At 49.9% G+C, this 25,290-nt stretch overlaps 8 protein-coding genes across 8 annotated transcripts; 3 read left to right on the forward strand and 5 right to left on the reverse strand.

Annotated features, from left to right (window-relative positions):
• The first annotated feature begins 40 nt into the window (after positions 1-40).
• On the forward strand, positions 41-2,347 carry F4807DRAFT_412954 (dehydrogenase E1 component-domain-containing protein). Its single transcript, XM_047996820.1, has 3 exons — positions 41-710; positions 828-1,282; positions 1,344-2,347. Exons 1-3 carry the CDS (start codon positions 433-435, stop codon positions 1,853-1,855), a joined length of 1,245 nt encoding a protein of 414 aa, XP_047857625.1. The 5' UTR covers positions 41-432; the 3' UTR covers positions 1,856-2,347.
• Positions 2,348-2,384: 37 nt separating this feature from the next.
• On the reverse strand, positions 2,385-4,395 carry F4807DRAFT_412956 (PDT-domain-containing protein). Its single transcript, XM_047996821.1, has 3 exons — positions 4,025-4,395; positions 3,883-3,943; positions 2,385-3,749 (listed from the first exon to the last, which is right to left on the reverse strand). The coding sequence occupies exons 1-3, from the start codon at positions 4,130-4,132 to the stop codon at positions 2,755-2,757; spliced, it is 1,164 nt and encodes a 387-aa protein (XP_047857626.1). The 5' UTR covers positions 4,133-4,395; the 3' UTR covers positions 2,385-2,754.
• A 933-nt stretch (positions 4,396-5,328) lies between these two features.
• On the reverse strand, positions 5,329-7,339 carry F4807DRAFT_412959 (eukaryotic peptide chain release factor subunit 1-like protein). The gene is made up of 4 exons (XM_047996822.1): positions 7,059-7,339; positions 6,840-6,924; positions 6,708-6,757; positions 5,329-6,644 (listed from the first exon to the last, which is right to left on the reverse strand). The coding sequence occupies exons 1-4, from the start codon at positions 7,092-7,094 to the stop codon at positions 5,508-5,510; spliced, it is 1,308 nt and encodes a 435-aa protein (XP_047857627.1). The 5' UTR covers positions 7,095-7,339; the 3' UTR covers positions 5,329-5,507.
• Positions 7,340-9,479: 2,140 nt separating this feature from the next.
• On the forward strand, positions 9,480-12,303 carry F4807DRAFT_311647 (uncharacterized protein). The gene is made up of 4 exons (XM_047995059.1): positions 9,480-9,914; positions 9,999-10,168; positions 10,236-10,365; positions 10,445-12,303. The coding sequence occupies exons 1-4, from the start codon at positions 9,681-9,683 to the stop codon at positions 11,816-11,818; spliced, it is 1,908 nt and encodes a 635-aa protein (XP_047857628.1). The 5' UTR covers positions 9,480-9,680; the 3' UTR covers positions 11,819-12,303.
• A 240-nt stretch (positions 12,304-12,543) lies between these two features.
• On the reverse strand, positions 12,544-13,234 carry F4807DRAFT_457194 (DUF1770-domain-containing protein; the record flags this gene model as incomplete). Its single annotated transcript, XM_048001003.1, has 2 exons — positions 12,544-12,780; positions 12,863-13,234. The coding sequence occupies 2 exons, from the start codon at positions 13,232-13,234 to the stop codon at positions 12,544-12,546; spliced, it is 609 nt and encodes a 202-aa protein (XP_047857629.1).
• A 260-nt stretch (positions 13,235-13,494) lies between these two features.
• F4807DRAFT_471587 (uncharacterized protein) lies at positions 13,495-15,565 on the reverse strand (the record flags this gene model as incomplete). Its single annotated transcript, XM_048002933.1, has 2 exons — positions 13,495-14,721; positions 14,851-15,565. The coding sequence occupies 2 exons, from the start codon at positions 15,563-15,565 to the stop codon at positions 13,796-13,798; spliced, it is 1,641 nt and encodes a 546-aa protein (XP_047857630.1). The 3' UTR covers positions 13,495-13,795.
• A 307-nt stretch (positions 15,566-15,872) lies between these two features.
• On the reverse strand, positions 15,873-18,383 carry F4807DRAFT_412965 (uncharacterized protein). The gene has a single exon (XM_047996823.1). The coding sequence runs from the start codon at positions 18,221-18,223 to the stop codon at positions 16,310-16,312; it is 1,914 nt and encodes a 637-aa protein (XP_047857631.1). The 5' UTR covers positions 18,224-18,383; the 3' UTR covers positions 15,873-16,309.
• Positions 18,384-18,655: 272 nt separating this feature from the next.
• Positions 18,656-23,763, forward strand: F4807DRAFT_412967 (uncharacterized protein). The gene is made up of 5 exons (XM_047996824.1): positions 18,656-19,050; positions 19,107-19,210; positions 19,269-20,259; positions 20,310-21,598; positions 21,653-23,763. Exons 1-5 carry the CDS (start codon positions 18,756-18,758, stop codon positions 23,441-23,443), a joined length of 4,470 nt encoding a protein of 1,489 aa, XP_047857632.1. The 5' UTR covers positions 18,656-18,755; the 3' UTR covers positions 23,444-23,763.
• The last annotated feature ends 1,527 nt before the right edge of the window (positions 23,764-25,290 follow it).

Raw genomic sequence — 25,290 nt, forward strand, 5'->3', positions numbered from 1 at the left:
CAATTGAATTGATCCATGGATGTTTTCTGATAGAAAACGCCAAGAAGACTAAGTATTCCTTACCTTTTTAGCTTAGGTTAGCTCTCAACAAGCTTATCTCAGGATCCACTACGGAGTAATTAGTACCAATTATGGACTAGTCCCGCTTAAGGGTCCAGTAGTCTAAGTCAGCTACAGCGTAAGCGCAAGCGCACACAGCGCGGGCCGGAGCTGCCCCAAGGAAAAAGTCGGGCGGAAAATCCCAACGTTGAATTTTTGAGTGACTTTTGACTTTCCGTTCCGGAGCTCTCCATTTTAACAATTTCCCAATTCCAACGTTGAATTTCACTTTCACACCTCAGAGAGAGTTGAGTTTCAACGATAATACCTCTTTTCTCTCTCTCCCTCACCTCCTAAACTAGGATCCCCCTCTATCCACGGCAACGGATCACCATGTTCTCGCGTGCTCTGCGAGTTCCCAGAGCAGCGGCGCCTTTGGCGCGTGCCAGAGCTGCTCGACCTGTCGTCGTCGCACCTTTCCGTTCCGTCACCACAAATGCTGCTACCTCGCACGCTGATAAGAACGCCGTTCCCGATGCCGACGATAAGCACTTCCAGGTCACCCTGAGCGACGAAAGCTTCGAGACCTACGAGCTCGACCCGCCCTCGTACACTCTCGACGTTACCAAGAAGGAGCTCCGACAGATGTACTACGACATGGTGGTTGTCCGGTAAGCACTGCGATTGGCAAACAAGCCCGAGCTCGAGCCCGAGCCCGTTTCTGCCACCCACTCGCCCTCTCGGCCGAATCGCGTTTGCTTGCTAACAAAGGCCTTGCATAAATACAGACAGATGGAGATGGCTGCCGATAGGTTGTACAAGGAGAAGAAGATCCGGGGTTTCTGCCACTTGTCCACCGGCCAAGAAGCCGTCGCTATCGGTATCGAGCACGCATTGACCAAGGAGGATGACATTATCACCGCCTACCGATGCCACGGCTTCGCCCTGATGCGCGGAGGTACCGTCCGATCTATCATCGGCGAACTCCTAGGCCGACGCGAGGGTATCGCTTACGGCAAGGGTGGTTCTATGCACATGTTCACCAAGGGCTTCTACGGCGGTAACGGTATCGTCGGTGCTCAGGTCCCCGTCGGTGCTGGTCTGGCTTTCGCGCACAAGTACACCAACAACCCAAGGGCCACCGTCATCCTGTACGGTGATGGTGCCAGCAACCAGGGTCAGGTCTTCGAGGCTTTCAACATGGCCAAGCTCTGGAACTTGCCTGCCCTGTTCGGCTGCGAAAGTACGTATACGACATAGTCATTGCTTGTTTATCGCTATTGTAACTAACACATTCGGCTTAGACAATAAGTATGGTATGGGTACGGCTGCTAACCGATCGTCTGCTCTTACCGACTACTACAAGCGTGGTCAGTACATCCCTGGTCTCAAGGTCAACGGAATGGACGTCCTCGCGGTAAAGGCTGCTGTCAAGTACGGTAAGGAATGGACGGTTGCCGGTAACGGACCTCTCGTCCTCGAATACGTCACTTACAGATATGGTGGTCACTCTATGTCTGACCCCGGTACCACGTACCGAACCCGAGAGGAGATTCAGCGCATGCGGTCTACCAACGACCCCATCGCCGGCCTCAAGCAGAAGATTCTCGACTGGGCAGTCTGCACCGAGGACGAGCTGAAGTCGATCGACAAGGAGGCCCGCAAGCACGTCAACGACGAGGTTGCCATCGCCGAAGCCATGCCCGTCCCGGAGAACACGCCCAAGATCCTGTACGAGGACATCTATGTCAAGGGCTCGGAGCCGCAGTTCATGCGCGGCCGCACGCCGGACGAGAACTTCTACTTCAACGCTTAAGAAACCTATCTGCATACCTAGATAGCTTTTTACTGGCACGATGGTAACGAAACAACGTCTGACGACATCAAAGAAACCCTGTAGAATTAAAAAATAGATGGGGCAGGCTGGGCTGGGGGAAGGGTTGGAGTAATTTAAACGGGTTACCTACCTAATGGAATCATTATTGTTTCGATTACGCCCGATTCATTCAACGTTGCAGAACCTCGCCCTGTATATTTGTGTAACTAGTCCTGTCTAGTCTAGTCTAGTCTAGTCCGGTCCGGTCCGGTCTGCCGGCTTTGGGCTGCCGGCTTTGGGCTGTGGGCTTTGGGCTGTGGGCTTTGGGAGAAATAGAAGAGCGATGATACCATGCACGGTTCCTTGATATATGCTTTCTTGATTTGTTGGGTTACCTAGGTGTGATGATTTTTGAATGATTAATTCGACAATTTTATACCCGATTTCGTGCCGCGTAGCTAGAAATCCGAATTAAAGACGTGAGGATTGGAGGGGAGGACTTTTAAACTAAATCCGTAACCCTCTTCGTCGTTGGCTTATGGATATCGGTTTACTGGTGCTAATAAACTAATCAATCGGACGAAATGTAATCCGCATAGATCCGTGAGACCTGAACTTTTTAATTCGCTATTTGATATACCCATAACGTTCCTTTCTATACGAAGTTGGAGCATAGCCATTTTTAGACGCCAGTGTAGTGTGCTAGATATGGATGTTTTCTCGCTGAAAACCAGAGACCCTAGGCGCCTATACAAAGTCTAAACGCTTTCTCAACTCCCCTTCCTACCCTCCCCGTTTTCGTTTCCGCCTTTTCCCCTTCTCTCCCTATTATCCAAAGAACCCCCTAACCCCCTTTTCCCTCGTCCCTCCTTTCCTACCTACTTCAGAATGAAAAAACCTCACCGCATACTATCCCAGCTCCCCAACCAGCGCGAGCTCCTGGCGACCCCGGCGACGCAGGCGAGCGCGTCGCTGACGCGGCCCTCGGGGTCGCGGAAGCGGTGGCCCTCGAACTCGACGAAGACGACGTACTGGAAGGGCTCGGCGAGGCTGGGCCGGCTCTGGATGCCCGTCAGGTTGAGGCGCGCGCGCCGGAAGCACTCGAGCACGTCGGCGAGCGCTCCCGGGGACCGGTGCGGGACCGTGAAGGAGGCTAGCGATTTGGTCTGCGAGTAGATGTCTGGTTTGCCTTCTCCCTCCTCTTCCGCACCCTCTTTCTCGGCTTCACCTCCTTCTTTACCCTCGTCTTCCCCCTTAACATCCGCCCTCTTCCTCTTCCCCACCCCCCTCCTTCCCCTCCTCCTAGCGCTCAAAACCTCCCTAAGCGCCTCCTCGTCCCCATCCTCACCAACATCACCGATCCCCCGCCTCAGCACGAAGAACCTCGTCGTGTTGTCCTTGCGGTCCTCGATATCGCGAGCTAGCACCTGCAGCCCGAGGAGCTTAGCCGCGGCGGCGCTGGACACGGCGGCACTGCGACGGCTCGGGTCCGCGAGCGCGAGCTCCGCCGCGCGGCTCGTCGAGCTCGTATCCACGGTCTCGACGCCGCGTAAGTGTTGTCGCAGGAATGAAGCGCATTGGCCGAAGGCTTGTGGGTGGCTGTATACGCGGGTTATGTGGCTTAGGTCTACGTCTAGGTCCTGTCCTTGTCCCTGGTCCTGAGACTGGGGTGGAATTTGGGATTGGGATTGGGATTGGGATTGGGAAGGAAGGGGGTGCCCCAACAGGCAATGGTGCACGTCGAGATAGATCTCGGCGCAGGCGGATATGTCCGGGTACTCGCCGGCGCGGTCGGCGAACAGGTCCAGGGTGAAGACCACGGAGCCGTTGGACGAGTTCTCGTAGGGCACGACGCCGTAGGTGGCGCGGCCGGATTGCGTTGTTGCGAAGATGTCTTTTGAGGGTTGTTTAGCAGCTGATTTAGTCTTGAAATTTCATATTGCATTATATGATAGCTGTATCGTGATACAACTAATTTGTCATTCCAACTTCGTGGAGCTAAAAACATGAGAAACGTGAAGAATTACCTTTAATAGTCTCAACGGGTATCAAGTCGAATTTATCTGTAGGAAATGTTTCTAACGTAGCCTACACGCACCAAGAATACACGACCATTAGCTTTAAAACGAAATATAGGAAAGTTGTATCAGCTGCGGGTTGGCGCCGTACCTGGTGTGTATAAGAGGAGACGGGGCCAAGGAAGCACACAGTAGGCTTCGACCTCGCTTCCGGCGCCGCGGCGCCTAAACCATTCTGCTGTTGCTGCTCTGACCCCATTCCGATATCCGATGTCCGGGTTCCCGATTTCTATTCCTCGCCGTTTCGTTTGCAACCCGTCGATGAAAGACTCATGAATGAGAAGAAAAAAAAGACTCGTACGCTTATTAGTTAAAGAAGGAACCTTAGAAGGATATAAGTATTATAAGACCGAGCCTCCCTTTGTCACCTTAGCTCACCAATTATGCTTTATAACCTAACGCCGGAATATGCATCTTCGTCATTCGCTATTGCGAGAAAAGATAAAAAAAGGGGGGTTGGTGGGGAAAGGGAAAGGGCGTGCCGACGAACTACAATTCTCCGATTCAGATTTTTCGTTACATTTCCCGGGGGCCGACCCGAAGACGGACGCTACCTTGCTCGACTAGGCCTAATAATAAGGTACGGCTCGACGTCATTGGTTAACTTTGACAATAGGCGGGTCGTAGGGCGGTGCATGTCACTGGCATGTCATTGAAAGTTGATAGCTCAGCACTCGCCTATCTAACTATAGAGCCCCTTTTTACTAGCAGGTCAAGGTTATTACGCAATATCAGCTCAATAAAGCTAGTCACATCTACAATCATATATGCCCTAGAGTATTAAAGAGCGACTGGTATTTTTATTGCTATCTAAGAGGTTCTTCGCGAACCATAAACGAGTGGAATGAGTGGCTCGCCACTACGAAATCATGTGTTTCAAATGCTCTGAATCCCGAACGCACCGCAAAATCCGGAGGTTGATTGTCCAGAGCGACAAGAAGCGAAGTTAGTGCATCAAGGGATTTGTGAATGGGACAAATTTCTTGAATCACTCCCGACTGCTTAAAGGACGAAGCTCTATGATGTAGGCAGGTCCAACACTTCCGGACTTTTGGTAGACCCCCGGGTGTAGCATCTAAATATTTCACGTCAGTCTCTTCTGGTTACTAGGTAATAGGACTGGTGGTACCATACCTCCTCCTCATGCCATAAGTCAACTCAAGCCGTCATCATAGAGCGAAGCGGGCTAGGTGTCGCGACCTGTCTAGCCGTGTGCTCGGAATTCGCCGGGCCAGACTTCATCAGACGTCGCTTTGCAAACGAAGCCGCCGCCGGTTTTCGCGCTGGTCCAGAGACCGACTCCGGCGTGGGCGCGGGAGGCTGCGGTAGCGGACGCTCCGATTCTTTCACGACAAATTCCTGCTTAGACGAGACTGCTTGAGCATGCCCCTCGTCGTTAACGAGGGATTCCTCAAACTATGCAAACATCGATGTCAGCAGCTACTTTGCAAGGTATAGAGAAGTATTGTGGAATATGAATTTTTTCGTGCTTTCATAATCTTTTGGGATATGCCCAAGGGACTACCCAACAGGAACTTGAGGATTGTTGCTAGGGAACTTTGTGTTCATACCTGTCAATCGTCATAGTAGTCGTCATCGTCATCCACTTCGGCTAACTGCTCGAAGTTCACCTTGTAGCGGAGAATGCCGCCAACTCCACCGAATCCCTTCACGAATTGGTTGCCTTCAGTCGATCTATCAGATACGAATTCCAGATTCGTTCCGAAGTCTTTGTAATGTTCCGCGATCCACTCGAGGAACGAATCCTGAGAGACCACTTCCATCTCTTGCCCACTATCCTTATCCATGAACTTAGCTCGGTCGCCAGTTTCATCTTGCTTGGTAGTATGAAGGATGATCTCGGAGCCATTGCTGTCCTTCAGGACCCATCGGGTAATCTCCAGGTTCTCGAAGACGATCAAGGTCTCTACCGCACCAAGCTCCAGAGCCTTGAGGGTATCCTCAATTCCGTAGCAGACTTTGCCAGTATCCTGGCTGATCTCCTCGAAGTACTTGCCGATGAGTTTCTTCTCCTGGATAAACTTGACATTTCCAAGTGTCTCGGAAGACAACTCGATGGCCTGGTTAAATCCGTTCTCACCGCCATAGGAAACGTCGACGACCTTGATAACCTTGGTTTGGAGTCGGTTGTCAAACATGTCGGAGGCGTTAAGGTCATTCTTGAAATCGGCGGAACCAGCAAGGATGATACCAGCAACGTTGACTTTGTCGTTGGTGATGAAGTTCTGAACGGCCAATTCGGCGACTTTACGAACGTAATTGTGACGCTTCTCCTCTCGTAGACGGGCGAAACGAAGAGCAGACTGTCCACCACGGCCGTGCTTCTTGGGTAAGTCGACGGAAAACTTGTGGACGACGTCACGAGTGTTTCCGCTAAGAGTACCGAAGAGAGCACCGTTTCCGTCCATGACAATAAAGCCGAACTTTTGATCGGACTCCAGCAGTTCGGCCAAGGCTTCGGTATGGAATTTGTTGTCGCAAAGGTATAGAGAGGTGTTGATGGGCTTAAAAGGCTCGAAGTCGATGTTGACCTTTCGCTCCTTTCCTTCCGAGGTCAAGATTTCACCACAGTACACGACAAGGCCATTGGGAGGAACTTTGTTGTACAGCTTAAGTCGCTGTTGGGTGGAAGTGATGGCCGAGAGCACGGACTGTCGGTTGACTCGAGATTTGATGTTCGAGGCAGTTCCCTAATATCGACGGTCAGCTTACTGGTGAAAAATCTGAAGTGGCGGACAGAAGACGTCACATACATATTCTTCAGCCAACATCTTCGCAGCGCGCGAGATCTGATCTTTGGGAGCTGTTCTCAAGTTTTAGTATTTGGCATCTTTAAAAAATTCCATATGATGGAATTTAAAGCGGGGGAGGGGTAAATTGCATACGGATGATTAAGGAAATCATGGATGTGCCATTTCCTCTAGCAGCCTCGAGGCGCTTGATGAGCTTCTTCACCTTCCATATCTCGATCTACAGGCGCAAGAATTGTTAGAATATTTGACGATATTCGTTGTGAAGAGGCCACCAAATCTGACTGGAGTAGCGGGGAAGGCGTTGGAGGCGTTGCGACGTGGTAAAGTGTCTTATGACGATCATAGACTTACGTTCTTCTCAGCCTCGGTCGCTTGAGCGTCACTCATTTTGGCTTGAGGGTAATGAGCGAGCTAAAATACGGTCTATTCCTTTGTGGTGTAGTTCTTGGGTCGGTGAAAAGATCGTATGGAGTTAAGAGGAAAAGTTGGGGATAAATTTTGTGGTTGAAAAGGAAACAAGGAAGCGCAGACGGACGCCAGGGCGGGCCCTCGGGTTTGTTTCGAGGTACCGTACGCAGTACGTCAAAAATGTATTAGGTAAATAAGCGTAGAATGCGGAAAATGAGGGTTTTACTCTCCACTATTTTTAGCATGAAATGTTCTTCAATCCACCCGCACTCTCCATTTTCACATTAGGTACCTACTCCATATTAAAGCCACAATTAAGACGCCACATTAAGCAAGCCCTAGGTACGTAGTAATTTGAAGCTAGAGTTCAATGCTGCCTTAGTGCCTTAGCAGCCTTAGGCATCCATGAAGCTTGGCTTAGTTAAGACGCTAATCGAATTGAAATTTGACCGCCTTCGGACGGCTAGGCTGACTTTTGGCCCGTGACTCCTCCGCCCGCACTGACCTTCCCGAACCAAGCGAGTCGCAACCTTGCTCACTCACCTTTGAAAACAACACGTCAATCGAGTTCATTCGGCAGTTTCCAAGAGTGGCCGTCAACGACACCCCCTCCATCCATCCTCTATCATGGGACACGAGAATATTCCATACATACACCAGATTGCACATTTCGTGTCGATAAGGAAAATACCATGTCTATCACTTCTCAGTCAGAGAACACTATGATATAGCCTCATGGTTACAAACTTTGACAGAATGATCGAGAGGCCAACCTATCAAGCATTTTGTTTGATTTTGTTAGGCTCTAACGCACTGAAAATTGTCGCGGCAGAACGTGGATATGATCGTCAGTGGGAATGGACGACGGGATGCGATGGGACCGTAGCGAGACACAGTTGAGCGACCGCTCCTGGCTATCGTTCACACCTCCACTATGGCCTCACGTAGGAATCTGCATCCCTCATAAGTCTTCTGCACGCAGATGAACGGCACAGATTTTCTGTGCAACTATGAATTTGAGTCACGGACTAAAAGTATGGCAAGTACCTAATGCGCCTACGGCAATTTGTCCTAAGGGCTGTTTTTATTATCAACTTAACTGCCTAGATGTTTTTGAACACCATCAATGAGTTAATTCATATGTTGCTCACTAACCATGCAGTTGTTGAAAGAAGTTTGGATGTCATGATTGAAAGAAAAATTTAGGACCGTTGTTGATCACATGGGCTCTGCGCAGGCTTAAGGCTGCAAGAACCTCCCGGTACGACTTTCATGAATATGAGCCAAACCAGCAGCAAAGAAACAACATATTCCTCTAGAAACAGCCATCCGCACTGAATTGCCTCTCATCAATACATATGCTTAAATGGCTGTTATAGAGAGTTTTCTCACAATTTGGGCAGTGTGGCTATCCTACCAATGCCCAGCTGTGCAGCTAAAAATTGCCTCACCATGGCCAATGGGCAGTTTTTACAGGTTTTGGCGGTTCACGATAGCCTCAGTACGGTGGATGGACTGGGTTGGAAATTCTGCCGGTTACGGTGTCCGCTGCCCCAAACCGAGGTGGAGCTAAGCGGCTGGACCCAAATTCACCGCAATGCAACGGCAATACACGGTCCACGGTCCACGAATACGTACACCCGGAATACCAGAACAGAACACGATGCACAATTGAATCGAGACAAGTTGGATTTCGATGATGTTCAACTTATTATCCGGTCATTACTTACTATACCTATAGTATAGTATGGTGATGATCGTCGTGTCTAGGATTTCGGAGCAGGTTGCATTAGGCCTTTTCCGAGTCAATTGGGCATTCCTTGTTGGGGGTAAAACAGATATGTATGCCGACCGACAAAAGGAACAACACATGATAGAATTAGGCGGACAATTGCCAGCAGATCAACACCAGCCTTACTCCGGCCATGACGCTGGGTCAAACTCCAAACATTGCCTACATATATAGGTGATCGTTGGGGTACGTTGGGCTACATTGTGGCATTGAAAATCAGGTACTAGGTAGGTAATGCATGGGGTCGTCAACGATGATTGATGTGTAAGTCGAGGTGTTAGGTGCTAGGTGAAGGATCATGATATTATGACATGGACATATGTATGAGAAGGTGAGGTTCGAACAAGTGACGGTGGTGACAATGACAAAGGGTTGGGACTTGGCTATGACGATTTCGGAGAAGGATGAGAATGGGATGTATGTGTTCAATGGGATAGGAAGGGAGGTTGGATACATGCTGTATAGGTAGCTACCGTACCGAGCTACCTCCTTACACCTCCAATAGAAGTACATACATACATCCGTACAAGTGACTAACCTGCTAACCTATCAAATCTTATCCTTCCTCCCCTGGTTGATGTGCGGCTCAAGCCTAATATGAGTGGAATTTTAGCGTTGTCCCGAATTTCCTGCTGAGCTTTGGGACCTAGGACCTTGACTTTCTTCCCAAACCTCCACAACTTCCCACATCCCACCTTTCTTTTTTTAATCACTTTATCACCATCAAGCAAATAAACAACTTCACCTCGAGATCGACCATATCGCCGCCCAACATGGCCGACGATGATTCCAGTGAACTCTCGTCACTATCTGAGCTCTCCTCTGCCCCCTCTGAATCCGATGAGGAGATCGAAGTTAAGCGCGAAAAGGGTATCCTCAAGTTCTTTCACAAGCTCCCAGCCGGCACCAAGCCTGCCGAACCCAAAAAAGAGGCATCGCCTCCACCGCGCAAGCGATCGCCCTCGCCAGCACACGAATATGTTCTAGCCGATAATCCAGACGTGGCAGTACGTGATGCCCTCCCTTTCGCGCCTAAAAACGCGAAATGTCGCGTCGTTTTCTCCCTTTCTCATCAACTAAATCGCATCTAGTTCATTGTCATGTTCCGTGCACGATTCAACGATGCCCTGCCCAAGTCACTCGCCAACTTCGGCCCTCAAGAGATCGAGCGCGACGTTACCGAATCTATTCCCGGCGAGCGTGTCGAACACTTTTTGTGTGCTGTTCTGAGCTTGTTGTTGAACCGCAAGCAAGATGTCAAGTATGACGCAATACCCGATCCTACGCAATTTCCACCATCACAAAATCTAATAATTTTTACTTCGCAGGCCAGGCCATTATAATCGAGCACTAGAAGATGCCATTCACACGCACAAGAACCAGTGGGCGCGAGATTGGGAGGATCAGAGTCCTCTGTCGGGTGGCAAGACATTTACCACCATGGATCCCACCGAACGAGTACGTCTAGCGACATTTCAAGTCTACAATTAACTTGGAGAAAAAGAAGCAATTCGTGCTAATACAATTCGTCTAATAGCTTAAGTTACTACGAACCCTCATCGTGTGGACCCTATCCTCCTCCGAAGTGATCAAGGGCATAATCAACAAGTCCTACAAAGGCGGCCGCCACGAAGACGACCTCAACCAGCCCCTCTCCGTACAACCGTGGGGATCGGACAGCGACAAGCGCCGCTACTACCTGATCGAGGGCCTGGACGACACCCATTTTCGCGTGTACCGCGAGAGCAACCCGCAGGGGTTCAACCGCACCTGGTGGAGCGTGGCGGGCGACATCGACGAGCTCAAGGCGCTAGCCGAGAAACTACAAACCTCCGACGGCGGGCCCAAGGCGAAGAAGCTGGCGCATAAGATGCTGGCGGCGGTGCCGCGCTTCGAGGCCACGGAGGAGAAGCGCAAGCGGCGCGAGTACCGGCTCATGCGCAAGGAGCAGTTCAAGCGGCCCGAGCCGGGCTTCAGCATGTACGAGGGCCGCACGCGCGGCAAGCGCATGAAGTACACGTACTCGGACGACGAGGACTTCCTGTCCGACTCCACGGGCTTCCGGCGGTCGAGCCGCAACACGCGCAACCCGACGCCCGCCGAGCAGCAGCAGCAGCCGGCCGGACCCGTGGTCACCGCGAGCGGGCGTCAGGTCAAGGCGCCGTCGCGCATGACGGTCGACGCGTCTAGCAACATCGTCACCGTCAGCCCGACGACGAGCCGCGGGCCGAACGAGGCCGCCGAGTCGAAGGAGTCGTCGGTCGGTCCCTCCGGCCGGCCTAGGCGATCGGCCGCCGTGAACCACGGTACGAACGGGTGGGCGCCTTCGTCGAAGAAGGGCCGGGGATACAATTCTATGGATGACGATATGGAGGAGTACGATTCCCAAGAAGAGGACAGCGAACCCGAGCTCGGCGACGATGAAGAGGACGCTCACGAGCCGGAAAACGATAGCGAAGAGGAAGACGAGTATGATGAGGATGAGAAGATGGTCGATGACGACCTGGACGATGCGAATAGCAAGGGCAGCATGATGGTCAAGCTAAAGCTCCCGTCGAAAAAGCGGGATTCGTCCGACGCGAACGGATCCGCGTTTAACCTCGACGACTATCGCTATAACGGCAAGAAAGACGATTCTAAGAGCAAGTCATCTTCGACGGCGGAGAGCAGCGGAGCCCAGAAAGAACCGACGCCAGAAGAGAAGAGCGAAGAGGTTATCTCGGTTGCGACGACAAGAAAACAGACGACGCCGGAGAAGCCGGCCGCCCCCGCGAACAACGATCAACCTAGCCGCCGTCCTACCACGCCCGCGTTAAACGCCTTGCAATCGACCTCACTGGCTTTTAGGGAAAGCCCGGATAAGGTCCAACAGGCGCTGCCGAAGCACGTCGACGTCGGGGCCGGGGAGTGAACGGCGTGTTTCAAATTAAACCCATATTACCACATATACGGAGTCTCGGAAGAAACGAGACGTAAAGGATTCTCGTGATTTTCCTTACCTGTGAGAGAGGGGAGGAAGTCCTAATACCTATGGCATAGCATGAGAAAGGGGGGTGGGATATCAGCGTCTGCTAACTACTATTACGAGAGGATCGCGTTGTTCTAGACTTTTTGGTACGGAATGGAACGAAAAAAAAAACGCAAATGTCTCGAATCTGTAGGGGAAGAACTGGCAGTGTGGTATAAGGAGATGGATGGACAGATGGGTGACAGATCCATGTACATACAAACACATTGCTAGCCAGTTACCTTCGCATAGACGTGCTGCTTCATCGATATGAGCAGACGGACACGGTATTTTGCTGCTATAGTACAGATAGTACCAAATAAGGCTCAAGCCACTTTAAAAGTCCGACTTCAATTCATCACGTACGTTCGCCCCCTTCTTTGCCATCGGGTCTGAGACCGTAAACCGTGGTTCAAGCGTATTTCATACCAGTTATATCCCTTCTCGTAATCTTCTTAAGTGGAAGAAGTGTCCTTCCACGCGCTCGCCCACCCCTGACAGATTCTCACCACCTCCCTCTCGTACCTCTCGAGGAACCGGACGACGGCATCGAACGAAAACGACGACCAGGGCTGGAAAAACACACGTTCGTATAAACACTTTTCTTTTCCCTTAGTATACAAATAGTTTCACCACCTCACCTTCGCCTGTTGTTGTTGTGTCGTCAAGAACTGTACCTGTCTACTACGTCCCTGAGTCTGCGACGACTTGGCGGACGCCGGCAGCGGCCACTTGTTCACGCCGTACCACCAACGCCGCAGCCGCGCGCCGGTCGAGTTCCCGCTGAGCCGCGCGTTCTTGTTCCAGTGATGCCAGCCGCAGATCGCGAGGTTGTACAGGACGCCCTGGGCGAACGGCATCATGATCTGCGGTTCATCGTTCCATTAGCAACGTCCCAAACCTAAACCAAAGAAATAGGAGAAGAGTGTGAGAGAGGGTCGTATATACCTGATCCCGCACCGTAATCCAACCGACCCTCCACCACGTATCCGCCTTCGAAATGCTATGCAAATAGCTCTGCTCGAACCTTAAATCCGGCATCGGCGGAAAACTGCGCGTCCTAGGCCGGGGTCTCAGCACGCTAATCGGTATATCCTCATCGTCGTCCTCTTCCTCGTCATCTCCGTCGTCTATGTCATCCACATCATCAATACTATCGTGGCTGCGTCGGCGGTGATGTCGGGACGACGACGACAAGCGCACGGGCCGCTTCTCCGACATGGACGACGACGGGTTCAGGTCGTGGCGCGGCGACGGCGCCCGCTGTATGTGCGCCGTCTGGATCGTCTCCGCGATCTGCGTCGGTATGCTTTCCGCCATGGATGATGGATGGACAGGGGCTTCCGTGCGTTCTTTTTCTAACCTAAGCCCGGGGATTGCTAAGTAAGTTCCGGTGGGCAGATAGATGTTCGGATTTTGGCCTGAGCTTTGCTTTCAAATGTGGTGGTTTGGAAAATGACGTTTCGGCTGCAGGTGGCGGGCGGCTGATAAGTTATCAATAGGTATACAGATAATTGCTTATCCGATATGTGGGGAGATGCATTTACGCGTAATTACCTAATAGCTAATACTGTAGTATACACTTTTTAATATCACATCCTATTTCTCAAATAATTTCGAGAAAGAATGAAGTTGAAGATGTTTTCGGCTTGATCTATTTTCATGCTTCAGTACTTGGATCTTGAAATACCCTCTTGGCTCGGGATAGTGCAACGGTGCCGTCTATTCTCTGCCTACTCTGTCTCGTCCAATCTACAGCAGTCCACCGCCGATATTAAACGAAAGTCAACTAATTCTAACAAGTCGCGAGCTCTCCATAAAACTGTAATCAGACACACTGGTCTACGAACCCGTGCAAACAGTCACCCCTTCATCATTCGCTTAGCCGATGAAACCCATCCGCGAAGCTATAGTCATATCATAATCCTCCGTCGACATCGACTGGTCCGTCCATGACGTCTGCGAGTCCTCCATGAGCTGATTCGGGTTCTTCAACGGGTTGGTCTCGATGAGGATGGAAGACTCCGGCGACGGCTCCAGCATGCTGTAATCAAGAGTCTCATCGGATTCATGATTGCTAATGTTGTAGGATGGGGGCGGTGAGATTTCACACGTTCCCTCAGATCCGAACTCTGCCCCCGTGTCGAACGTCATTTCTATCGTCCCCTGGTCTTCTGTTTCTTCTTCCACAACGGATAAGCTGCGACAAAACAACGTGGATTCCCAATTGTCTAACGCCTCCTGCATGGTGAACATGATGCTACCCGGAATGACAGAAGTATTTCTCGGCAGTTTGAAATCGGCCGGGAAGAGCTGAACGGTACGGGTCAAATTTGTATACGCCGCGAATGGGGCGTAAAACGGCTTGTAGCGGGTGCAGATAGCCACGAGAGCTGTTTTCAGATCGGGGTAAGTTTTCTTCGGCCACGGCTTGGCATGATCGGTCTCGTCAGGAACAAAGACATATACCTTTTTGCTTAGGCGTGTGTATCTTTCTTCCTCTGTTTCGGTCGGTATACGAACCTGTCTTACACCATCTCGCGTAGCAACCGTCATTTCCAAAATAGAGTCAAGCCAAGTTACAGGGACTTTTGATGTCCCAGGTGTGTTGCTTGCATTATCCTTTGTTTTGTCTGAACCACTTGAATAACCCGAATCATCACTTGGGACTCTTGGTTGAATACGTTGTTCAGCTTTTGACCTAGCTATTCTTTTCGATAATGTTGGATTGGGACACTTGAGTCGGATCGGAAACCTCCCTAGGATGGGAGGAGGTTGTTCAGTTGCTGGCTCAGTATACTCCTTGTCTACTTTGTTGTCAGCATAGGGACAATCACGGAAACTTATATAAGTGAAAAAAAGAGACGTGTATCTAATTCTAAACATAACGAAATGTCTCATAAAACAGGTATATCGATGAATGGAAGCTCACTAACCAGGGTAGTCTGTGGCAATCGGGCGGTCAAGACCATCGAATATGCTCATACTGAAAAGTGAGTTTGGCGATTGGTCATCGGAGGAGAGCCTCTCGGCCCTTGCCTTTGCGATCATCTCGTCAAGACCGGGAAGCTGGGGAATAGAGTTGTCACCGGACGAGGCGTTAGATGAGCGTCCAAAGCCGCGACGATTTGAACGACCTGAAATACCGCTTGCGTATCCGATAGATCTCGAAAAATCGCAGTATGGAAGCTTTTCCGAGTCATTTTCTTGATCTTGAGATGGCCGAGAGCCCAAAGAAGTACGAAGGCCCCTGAGCGAGGACGACATAGAACCGAAACTCTTCCGAATCACGGAGGGTCTATTTTCGTCTTCGGCAGAAGAGTCTAAAGAGAAGCTGTCTCTCAAAGATGATGAGAGGGAACTGATGCTCTTTCGAATTAAGGAAGTCTGTTTCTCTTGATTGTCGTCGCGGGTCGTGCCATATTCCACCGACTGTGCTGGCTGCCATGCTGGAAAGGATCGTTTGCGGTTGAGACTCTGTATGAAGCGCTGTCGCAGCGAGTTTCGGCCGTTTCTCATTTCGTCTATCAATCCGTGGCGATCACTAATCGACGTCAAAGCAGCTGGATCCGCAAAGAACCCCATATCCGATACGTTTGCCTTAGTAGAAGGCGTAGTACGATTGCCCGTTCTTTCTCGAAGACCGATCATCATGCGAGCTATGGCTAGTATTTATAGATATTGAGTACCGAGAAAGACCGAGACGATATGTTGATAGAAAATGGAAAACGAGCAAGTAATGATAGAAACTAAGCCTCCAAGTATGGGTTGGTGGTTTTTGGGTGTCCAAGAACGTATAGCGACATACCAATGGCTTCCAGAATCAATACCAACCAACGAGTAAGGCAAAGAGAAATCGGATCAATAAGATCCATAAGTTTAGTAGTCAGAAGACTGTAATTTGTAAGTTGTAGGTGGGCCTACAATTGCCCTCTGCGCCTTCTAAAATAGTAGCAACATCTTTTATAAGCTGTATTCGGCTGAATATTTTTATAGTAGTGACGACCGTGTGCTTCCACCGTCTACCTGGTCTTTCTTGTCATAAAGTCTATATACATTTGATAGGTGCCTTCAAGCTTCTGGATGCATCCATACAATGTATGCCTCAGTAGGTACCTTATAAGCAAGAACACTGTTGTTTTTTATGTGAGACAGTTTATAATACAAGTGAATCACCCTTTGGTCGCTATAGAAGTTCATGAAGAAGCCTTCCATATTGTGGATATCTCCGTGTGACATGATAGTCCTATCTTAGCAAGGAGGTATTTCAAGCCCTATAATTCACTTATACACTATAGCGTAGTGATATTATACAGAGTACTCAATAGAACAAGTACTCATAATTCAATGCTTTTACGCCGCGCTTCTGCTGATATCTCTGAAATATACCTAATTTTATTCTTCGTCATCTTCTTCTTCGCTGATGTCCGTCTTCTTAAAATTGGGGTCGATTTCAGCCATTTGTTCGAAGTGGCGGGTAACGAGCCTGTTGAGGCTGTTCCGTCTCGGTTCCAGTTCCTTCTGTTTTTCAGGAGTTAATATCTGGGCAGTTATTATCCTGTCCGAGGCAGCAATCATCTTCCGCGCAAGTGCAACAAGCTCTCGTTTCTTATCCGATTCCGGCCCGTTGCTCGCATACTCCCTCGAAACCATCATATACGGTCTCCAGAGTTGATCAAGTGACTGGGCAACCTGTTTGGCCCATGCTATGATCCCGCCATTGGAGCCACTATCCACGAAGTGCCGCTTATTGGAATAAGCCACACGGAGATAAATTCGCAAAGTCTGCATATCTGGAACCCTAGATTTCTCTAGCATGATGTCTAACACAGCGGTAGCATTGCTGAAGGAATGGGGGTTGAGATTGTCTCGCAAACAGGCGCCCATGGCCGCCCGGAAAACCTTTGCGACCGTCAGCGCGGCCGGCATATCTCTCAAAAACAAAACCGCCTTGGTGCTGTTCCTCCCGCGCCGAAAAGTTGTAAATAGCCGGTACCAGTTGTCAGCATCGGGGACGACATTGTGTCGTTTGGTGAATATTTGCCAATAATGCTGCGCCAAAGTTGTCTTCCCAGTCTCCCTGACGGCAGTGATAATCAAAGAAAGGGAGTTATTTCCTGGAAGTGCATGGCTAGGTGTAGGAGTCCCAGGAGCCATCTTCTCGTAATCTTTGATTATGGCAGGCTGTTCTGGATCGGTATTCGTAACCCCGAGACTATCGGGTGTTTGGGATGGCCCAGAGATTGCGATTCCGCCTTCTCGTGGGATCATCATTGTTTGCTCCAGCAATGCCTCTATAGACTTGATGTCGTGATAGCTACCTAACAACAGGATCCTTCCCATCGCACAGACCAATTCTTCGTCGATGATAATGGATCCGGCTCTCCATTTTGATATTACTTCCTCCCACACGGCCCTAGCTCGCTGAATCACTTGCTGTTTGTTACGCTTGTCCTGGTCGATATCCTTTTGAGTGATAATGCCGGACGTTGCCAGAGGCTTGCCAACCGAGATTCGTAACGCATTGAAAATAGTTGTGTAAGTTTGGCAGTTGGGCGCCCTGATGCCTTCGTTGGCGGTCTGCACAACGCTAAACAGCGCATCAATATCCTGGGACCTGGCGCAGACATGGAGAACAGCGTTCATATGGATGGTGTTCGGTTTTATCCGCTCACCTCTCAACATAATATTGTATATCTTGAGCGCTTCCGAAACGGCTAGCTTTGGATGAGACGATGTGGCACATCCTCTGAAAATGATTGTGTAAGTCTGGGCATTCGGTAATTGACCCCGCTTCTTCATCTCGTTATACAACTTGAGAGCAGCATGAAGCCTGTTCTTCTTGAGCTGATAATCGAGCAGGTAATTCCAACTGACAACCACTTTTGCGTCCCGGCCAGCTTTTCTCGTTATTATAGCGGCTGTTTCAAAGTCGTCTTTGTGTAGACATCTTTGGACTTGCTTGGCAATATCTACTGGATCCTTCGCGAATTGCAAGTGTTTCCGAGCAGCCCATTCTGCTGGTGTCAGCCTTCGAGTCTTCTGGGTATCTTCTTTCGGAACTTTCGAATCATCTTGGAAGAGGTCGTCCAGTGTCAACCTTTCAGTATCTGGTGAGTCATCCCAGGCTGTATCATGCGTTGCGATGCTTGCAGAATGAGGAACTGGCGCATATTTCTTGAGGTTAGGTCGACGGGATTGGGCCAAGGCAGAGCCTGGACGTAAAGTTGCGAACGTGTTCTCGAGGCGGAGAGTATGGTTTACGAGGGTAGTGAAAGCTTTCCTCATGCATGATCTGCAAGTCAACATATTTACTTGCTTCACAGGCTTACTGGGAGAACTATATGTGGAAGGCTTGCGTTGTTTGCATATTCAGCTTTTCGTCTCTGTAGGAAATTTTCATTAGTAGTTTTACGCTGTCGCATGCGCAAACCAATTAGATGCTCTCAGTACCTACGCCACTATACTTATCGATAAGCAAGTTTATTTTCAAGATTGTGACGCAACTTGAAAGTTGCAATTTTTGGGGGGTTAGGTACGTACCTAGACACTTAGCTAATTGTCCAATTGGAAAACAGCAAGTTCAATGCAGCCACTTCTATTAGCGTGACGGATATGCGGGTCTAACAGGGATTCGCGAAACACGGGTTTGTAGTGGTGGCTCGCGCGTCGCGCGTCACTAAAGTGGAAAGATCCCCTAAAAAGTAGATCCCAGTTTAATTGATACCAATTGATTTACCTCTACACAAACAAACCCCCTCATCCGCACTCCGAACAACTTTGAACATGACTTATTCTTCGTAATCCATACTCAGGACGGTCTTCAACTTCTCTAATCAAGATGTCTAAGGCAGCTAGTAAACGGAATAAACTCGCTGAGCTGAAAGCTCTGCGGGCTGCTGGCAAAAAGGCCTACGACGCTTATGAGATTGAAGAAGAAGGAGCCTTATACGAGGAGGTTGACGAAAATCAGTACAAAAAGATCGTCCGTGATCGTCTGAACCAAGACGACTTCGTCGTCGACGACAACGGAGAGGGTTACGCTGATGATGGACGAGAGGATTGGGACCGCGTGCATACTTACGAATCCGAAAGCGAGGATGAAGTGTTGCTCGGAGGGAAACCTCGCAAGTCAGGTATTACATAGTCCATCCAGTTCCGTTCTTTGGAGCACCTGCTTATAATATGCCAGACAAGAAGAAGCGTGACGAGGAAAAGGCAAAGCGAGACGCGAACGACCGTGACATCAGCGAGTTTTTCAGAAAAGGCCAAAGTGCTGCTCAGCCAAAGCCAAAGGTACATGCCGTTAAATTACCAAGGTGCCACGTTCGCACAATGCTAATTGTAGTATTAGATCGTGAAAACCGAAGACGATGAAAGATTCCTAGCGAATCTACTTGGCGAAGTCGATTCAAATATACCCGCTCCGGTCTCGCGGGCTCCAAAACGACATAGATCTCCCGAACGACGGAGGGCCCGTGTTTTGTCGCCCATCCGAGAAAGTCGCCAACCAGTCACCAAGAAAGCGAGGCTTAGTGAAGAACGAGTATTACCAACACCTCAAGCCGAAGGTGCTCCTATTGATGACGATGACTTCCTCCCGCCCATGGATGACGACGATCTTTCACTGCCAGTTGCTGATATGCCCATGAGCGAGACTGGTCCGGCTCCCTCATCTCCCACGGCGGCGGCCGTTGCGCGCAAGGCCCAGGTTAAGATCGAGCCTGTGGACGAGGATGAGGAGATGATGGAAGTCTCTCATGCTGGGGCAGTCAACGCCGGCAGTGTGAACTTGTCTGCATCTCGACCTATCAAAAAGCTAGCTAAACCTGATCCCTATCCTTCCCCTGCCAGCTCGTCTCCAGCAAAGGCTCAGGAGGCAGCCGTTGACTCATCATCATGGAATAACCTCACAAGTAAACTGAACGTTGTGAGCAGCCCGGTTGCTGACAACAGAGTTATTGGCAAGATGGACTACAAGGATGCTATTGAGGAAGATGGCAGTCTTAACATGTTCTGGACAGACTATACGGAGGTCAACGGTTCGCTTTGCTTGTTTGGTAAAGTGCTAAACAAGAAAACGAACTCTTATGCAAGCTGTTTCGTGAAAGTCGATAATATTCTGAGGAAGCTATACTTCCTGCCTCGCAAGTATCGCCAAAAAGGTGGACAGGATACAAGCGAGGAAGTAGAAATGATGGATGTCTACGCAGAAGTCGACGAGTTCATGACCAAAATGAAAGTTGACATGCACAAGATAAAGCCTTGTACCAGGAAGTATGCTTTTGAGCTCCCTGACATTCCGAAAGAAGGGCAGTATCTAAAGCTTCTATACCCCTATACCAGTGGGTTTTCCCTCCTTAATTTTCCGTGACTCTGTACTGATCTAGAATAGAGCCACAAATCCCTTCGGAAATAACAGGGGAGACCTTTTCCCATGTGTTCGGTAGCAACACCGCATTATTCGAGCAGTTTGTGCTATGGAAGAACATTATGGGCCCTTGCTGGCTCAAAATACAAAATGCCGACTTTGGTGCTCTGAAGAACTCTTCTCATGCTAAACTCGAGGTTCTCGTTAAAGATCCCGATACTATATCCTCCATGAGCGACACCGATAATTTAGACGCACCTCCTCTCACGCTCATGAGTATCGCTATGCGAACTACCTTCAACGCTAAAGACAACAAGCAAGAGATACTTGCAATAAGCGCCCGTGTTTATGACAACATTTTACTCAGCGACACTACGCCTGCAGAGAAAATTCCTTCAAGAACATTCACGGTGATGAGACCGAATGGACCTACGTTTCCATTGGGTTTCGAGAGGCTGGCTGTGTCACGGAAGAAAGCACTGACCAAATTATATAAACAAGAAGGAGAGATTCTGTCTTTCTTTTTAGCTCAACTCGACATCGTCGATCCTGATGTAATTCTTGGCCATCAACTCGAAGGTGTTGATTACAGCGTCCTGGTAAATCGGATACACGAGAGAAAGACACCTCAATGGTCTCGACTTGGGCGACTGCGCAGAGCCGCATGGCCAGCATCAATAGGGAAGGCTGGTGGTAATGTGTTTGCAGAACGTCAACTTATGGCTGGCCGTCTTTTATGTGACCTTGCCAATGACGCTGGAAAGTCCGTTATGTACAAGTGCCAGTCTTGGAGCTTGACAGAAATGTGCAATATCTATCTCGGCGGAGACACTCTCAGGCGAGATTTCGATAATGACGCTGCTCTGAAGACCTGGGCAACGGAAAAGGAGGGTCTGATGGACTACATAACCCATATGGAAGCGGACACATACTTCATTGCCGCACTAGCCCTGGGTACCCAGATACTACCTTTGACGAAAGTCTTGACCAACTTAGCAGGAAACTCTTGGGCTCGAACACTGACGGGTACTCGAGCTGAACGGAACGAGTATATTTTACTGCATGAGTTCCATCGCAACAAGTACATCTGCCCCGACAAGCAATTCTTTAAAGGCCGACCCAAGGTTGAAGAAAACAACGACGAGGACGCCGCAGCAAACAAAAAGAAGGATAAATATAAGGGTGGTCTAGTCTTTGAACCAGAGAAGGGTCTATATGATAAGTTTGTACTTGTCATGGATTTCAACTCCCTGTACCCTTCTATTATCCAAGAGTTTAACATCTGCTTCACTACCGTCGACTGGAGCTCATTGGTAAGTTTACTGGAAGTTTCTCCGGCTAGATATTTGTGCTGACGCGTGGGACAGTCGAATGATGAAGACGCAGTACCGGAAGTTCCGACGCAGCAAGACCAAGGTATATTACCAAGACTTATCGCCACTCTCGTTAGCCGAAGACGAGCAGTCAAGTCACTCATGAAAGACAAGAACGCTACACCCGAGCAGCTCGCTACATGGGATATTAAACAGCTTGCCTTGAAACTAACAGCCAACTCTATGTACGGATGTTTGGGATTCGACAAATCCCGTTTCTACGCCAGACCTCTTGCCGTTCTCACAACCTACAAGGGTCGTGAGATTCTCCGTAGCACCAAGGAACTTGCAGAGTCGAAAGCTCTCCAAGTTATCTATGGTGATACCGATTCGGTCATGATCAACGCCAACGTAGACTCGGTCGCGGACGCACTCAAGGTTGGTCAGGAGTTCAAGAAGGCCGTCAACGAGCGATATCGCCTATTGGAGATCGATATTGACAACGTCTTCCGACGTATCTTGCTACAAAACAAGAAGAAGTACGCGGCCATCAATCTCGTCGAAGTACCAGGTGGCAAGTACATTGAGAAGATGGAAGTCAAAGGTCTTGATATGAAACGAAGAGAATACTGTGGCATATCAAAAGAGATATCATCTCGCATCCTCAACGAGATTCTGTCCGGTGACGAGGCGGAGGTCTCTGTCCAGCGTATACATGAGTATCTGCGCGAGATATCGGGCAAGATGCGAGAACACGCGATTCCCGTCCAAAAATATATAATCTACACACAACTAGGCAAGGCGCCGGAGGAATATCCAAATGCAGATTCGATGCCCCAAGTCCAGGTTGCTCTTCGAGAAATTGCACGAGGCAAGACTGTTCGACGCGGAGAGGTCATCTCGTACATCGTTACCGGGGACAGCAAGACAAGCTCAGAGCCCGTGGCCAAGCGCTCGTACACGCCGCAAGACGTCATGAAGGCCGGCTCCGATCTCAAGGTGGACGTCGAATGGTACATCGGCAAACAGATCTTCCCGCCCGTCGAGCGTCTCTGCGCCAACATCTCGGGAACATCTACCGCGCAGCTCGCCGAGCAGCTCGGCCTCGACATACGCCGCTACGCGAGCAACTCGTCCTTCAACCAGTCGGGCTCCAACGACCTCGAGATCCACCCGCTGGAGTCCCAGATCCCCGACGAGATCCGGTTCCGCGACTGCGCGCGCCTGTCGCTGCGCTGCCGCAAGTGCAAGGCCTCGGCGCCGTTCGAGGGCCTTTTGCCCTCTTCTACAGAACAACCGGAAAACCGCATCACGCCCCAGGGCGTAACGTGCCCGGCGTGCGGATCGCTGATCCCGAACCTCACCATCGTGGCGCAGGTGGAGCACGCGATCCGCGCGCAGACGGCGCGGTACTACGAGGGCTGGCTCGTGTGCGACGACACCTCGTGCGGCAACCGCACGCGCCAGATGTCCGTGTACGGCACGCGGTGCCTCGGGCCCAAGGGCCTCGCGTCGGGCTGCCTCGGCAAAATGCGCTACGAGTTCGGCGAGCGCGACATGTATAACCAGCTCGTGTACTTCGCCGGCCTCTGGGACGTCGACAAGGCGCGCGCCAAGGCGGCGTCCGGCGCCACGGGTCTAGGTGGTAAGGGCAACGGCGGTAGCTTGGATGCCGAGGAGAGGGCGAGGGTTAATGCGCTGGCGGAGCATAACCGCGTGAGGTTTACGACGGTTAAGGGCGTGGTGGATAAGTATTTGGATAAGTGCGGGCGACAGTGGGTTGCTATGGATACGCTGTTTGGGAAGTTGGGGTTTGTGGCTGGTCCTCCTGCTGCTGCTACTTAGATAGGCGGTCGTTGAAGTGCGGTTGCCTTGATCTGGGTCTAGGTACGTGCATGGAAATCACGGGTTGAAGTTGGCATGACGGGAAGGGACGAATGAATGGGTTAGGGTTTATTGAGGTTGTGTCTACTACTATTACTACCGCTGCCACCACTAGCTACATCTTTTAAGTAGGCATTTATCATGGCGACGGGAGTTCCGGTTGCGGGATGCGATGAATTAGTTACGTCTAGTTAAGTAAAGCAAAGCAAAGCAAAGCAGAGCAGAGCAGAGCGAAGCATGGATCCTGCTTTCGTCTAATGAATTTTCTCATATTGTTCCAATCTTGGTCTGTCTTCTCGTGGCTGTGAAATGTAAGTTTTAGGGGTTGTGTTGGGTTGGGTCGAATGTTTGGTTGCATAACACATAGACTCCAAGGTCAAAATATACCTAAGAACAGTTTTATTGTAGATAGATGTCCATCAAATTCGTGCTTATACACTTACACCGAGATTGGCAGGTCTGAGTTTGTTTGCATTCTGTAATTTTGGCTTGCTGGAGGTCGGCATACATATATGAATATATATAAGTCATTCGCGATAGCTCGTATAAAGAAAAAAAGGAAGGGGGGGGATGGGTGGAGAGGCAAAACGACCTGTGGTATTCATCACCACGGCAAAAGGCGACAGGGGCATCTATCCATCTAATAGATATCTTTCAAGCTTATAACTTAATTAGTAGCGACAAGGAAGACGACTTTACGTTGGTGATGTATTGCTTCGGAAACATCGCGTATGGTGTTGCTCTAGAAGAAACCATGTCTTAGCTGTGGAAACGTTTCTTCTATATTAGTCACATATAAAAGTCAAGAAGCGTAAAAGGATGTATCATATTGATGGCTCATATACGTATGGGGATGATGCAAATGGGTACCCGTTTTATTCTAGTTATCAGTTCTTTCGGTATGTAAACTCAAGGGCACGAACTGGATATGATTCCGGGATTCAAAGGTATCCCGATATATCATATCGCGTAAGGGTTAACTGCGTAGGTTTACGGGTTAAGCATACCTGTGAGATGAAATATTAGAAAAATAAAGGCCTAAAAGACATACTTTAAAGCATCTACGAGCACGTCCAAATAATCCAACGTTTGTTTAATAAATCAATTTTTCTGACTACCACTGGTTGCTGTCCACCTAGGTAAGGATCGAGAAGGATGTACGAGGGAGAGGACGAAGTTGCCGATGCAACACCCACTACCCATACCTTCACCTCTGTCGAGTCGAGTAGTCCCCCAAGCATCTATCGTCACCTGCCATTGGCCGTTAATTAGTAACGATCGATGGCCAACTTCCACCGCGGTCCTGTTCTTCCTCGACCGTTATTCATAGCTGCAGAAGCGCTAGCAACAAGGACAACCAGTGGTCAGCCATAACCAAAATCCAAACGCGATCAGCACGCAACCAGAGTCCGTTGGTTCCCGCGGTCTTTGTTAAGTTCCGATGCCCGGATCCACGTACGCAGCCCAAAGCCTGCGGCGACCACGTCCTTGAAACCCTACTCCGTTTTCCACCGTGCTTCCATGTCCGTATCGATCTCGTCACCTAAGTCCGCCACCCAACCGGACTACGATCGATGCCATGTTTCTAGAACGTGGCGCAAATTATGAATGAGCATCCTGTCAAACACCCCCCCAATGACTGTCTCGTGCCGCTATGGGCAAGAGAAAACGTAATGAAACACAATTTTGGGAAGAGAAAATTCCGGGGGAAATGTTCGTTTTATGGTGACAGGTCGTGGGAGGGTAGGTCTATTCGGCGAGGTATCATAAGAATGAAAAAGGAAACCTGAAACTTTTGAGACACATTT

The sequence above is a fragment of the Annulohypoxylon truncatum genome (genome assembly GCF_022578515.1).
Source record: "Annulohypoxylon truncatum strain CBS 140777 unplaced genomic scaffold F4807scaffold_5, whole genome shotgun sequence".
Classification (NCBI taxonomy): domain Eukaryota; kingdom Fungi; phylum Ascomycota; class Sordariomycetes; order Xylariales; family Hypoxylaceae; genus Annulohypoxylon; species Annulohypoxylon truncatum.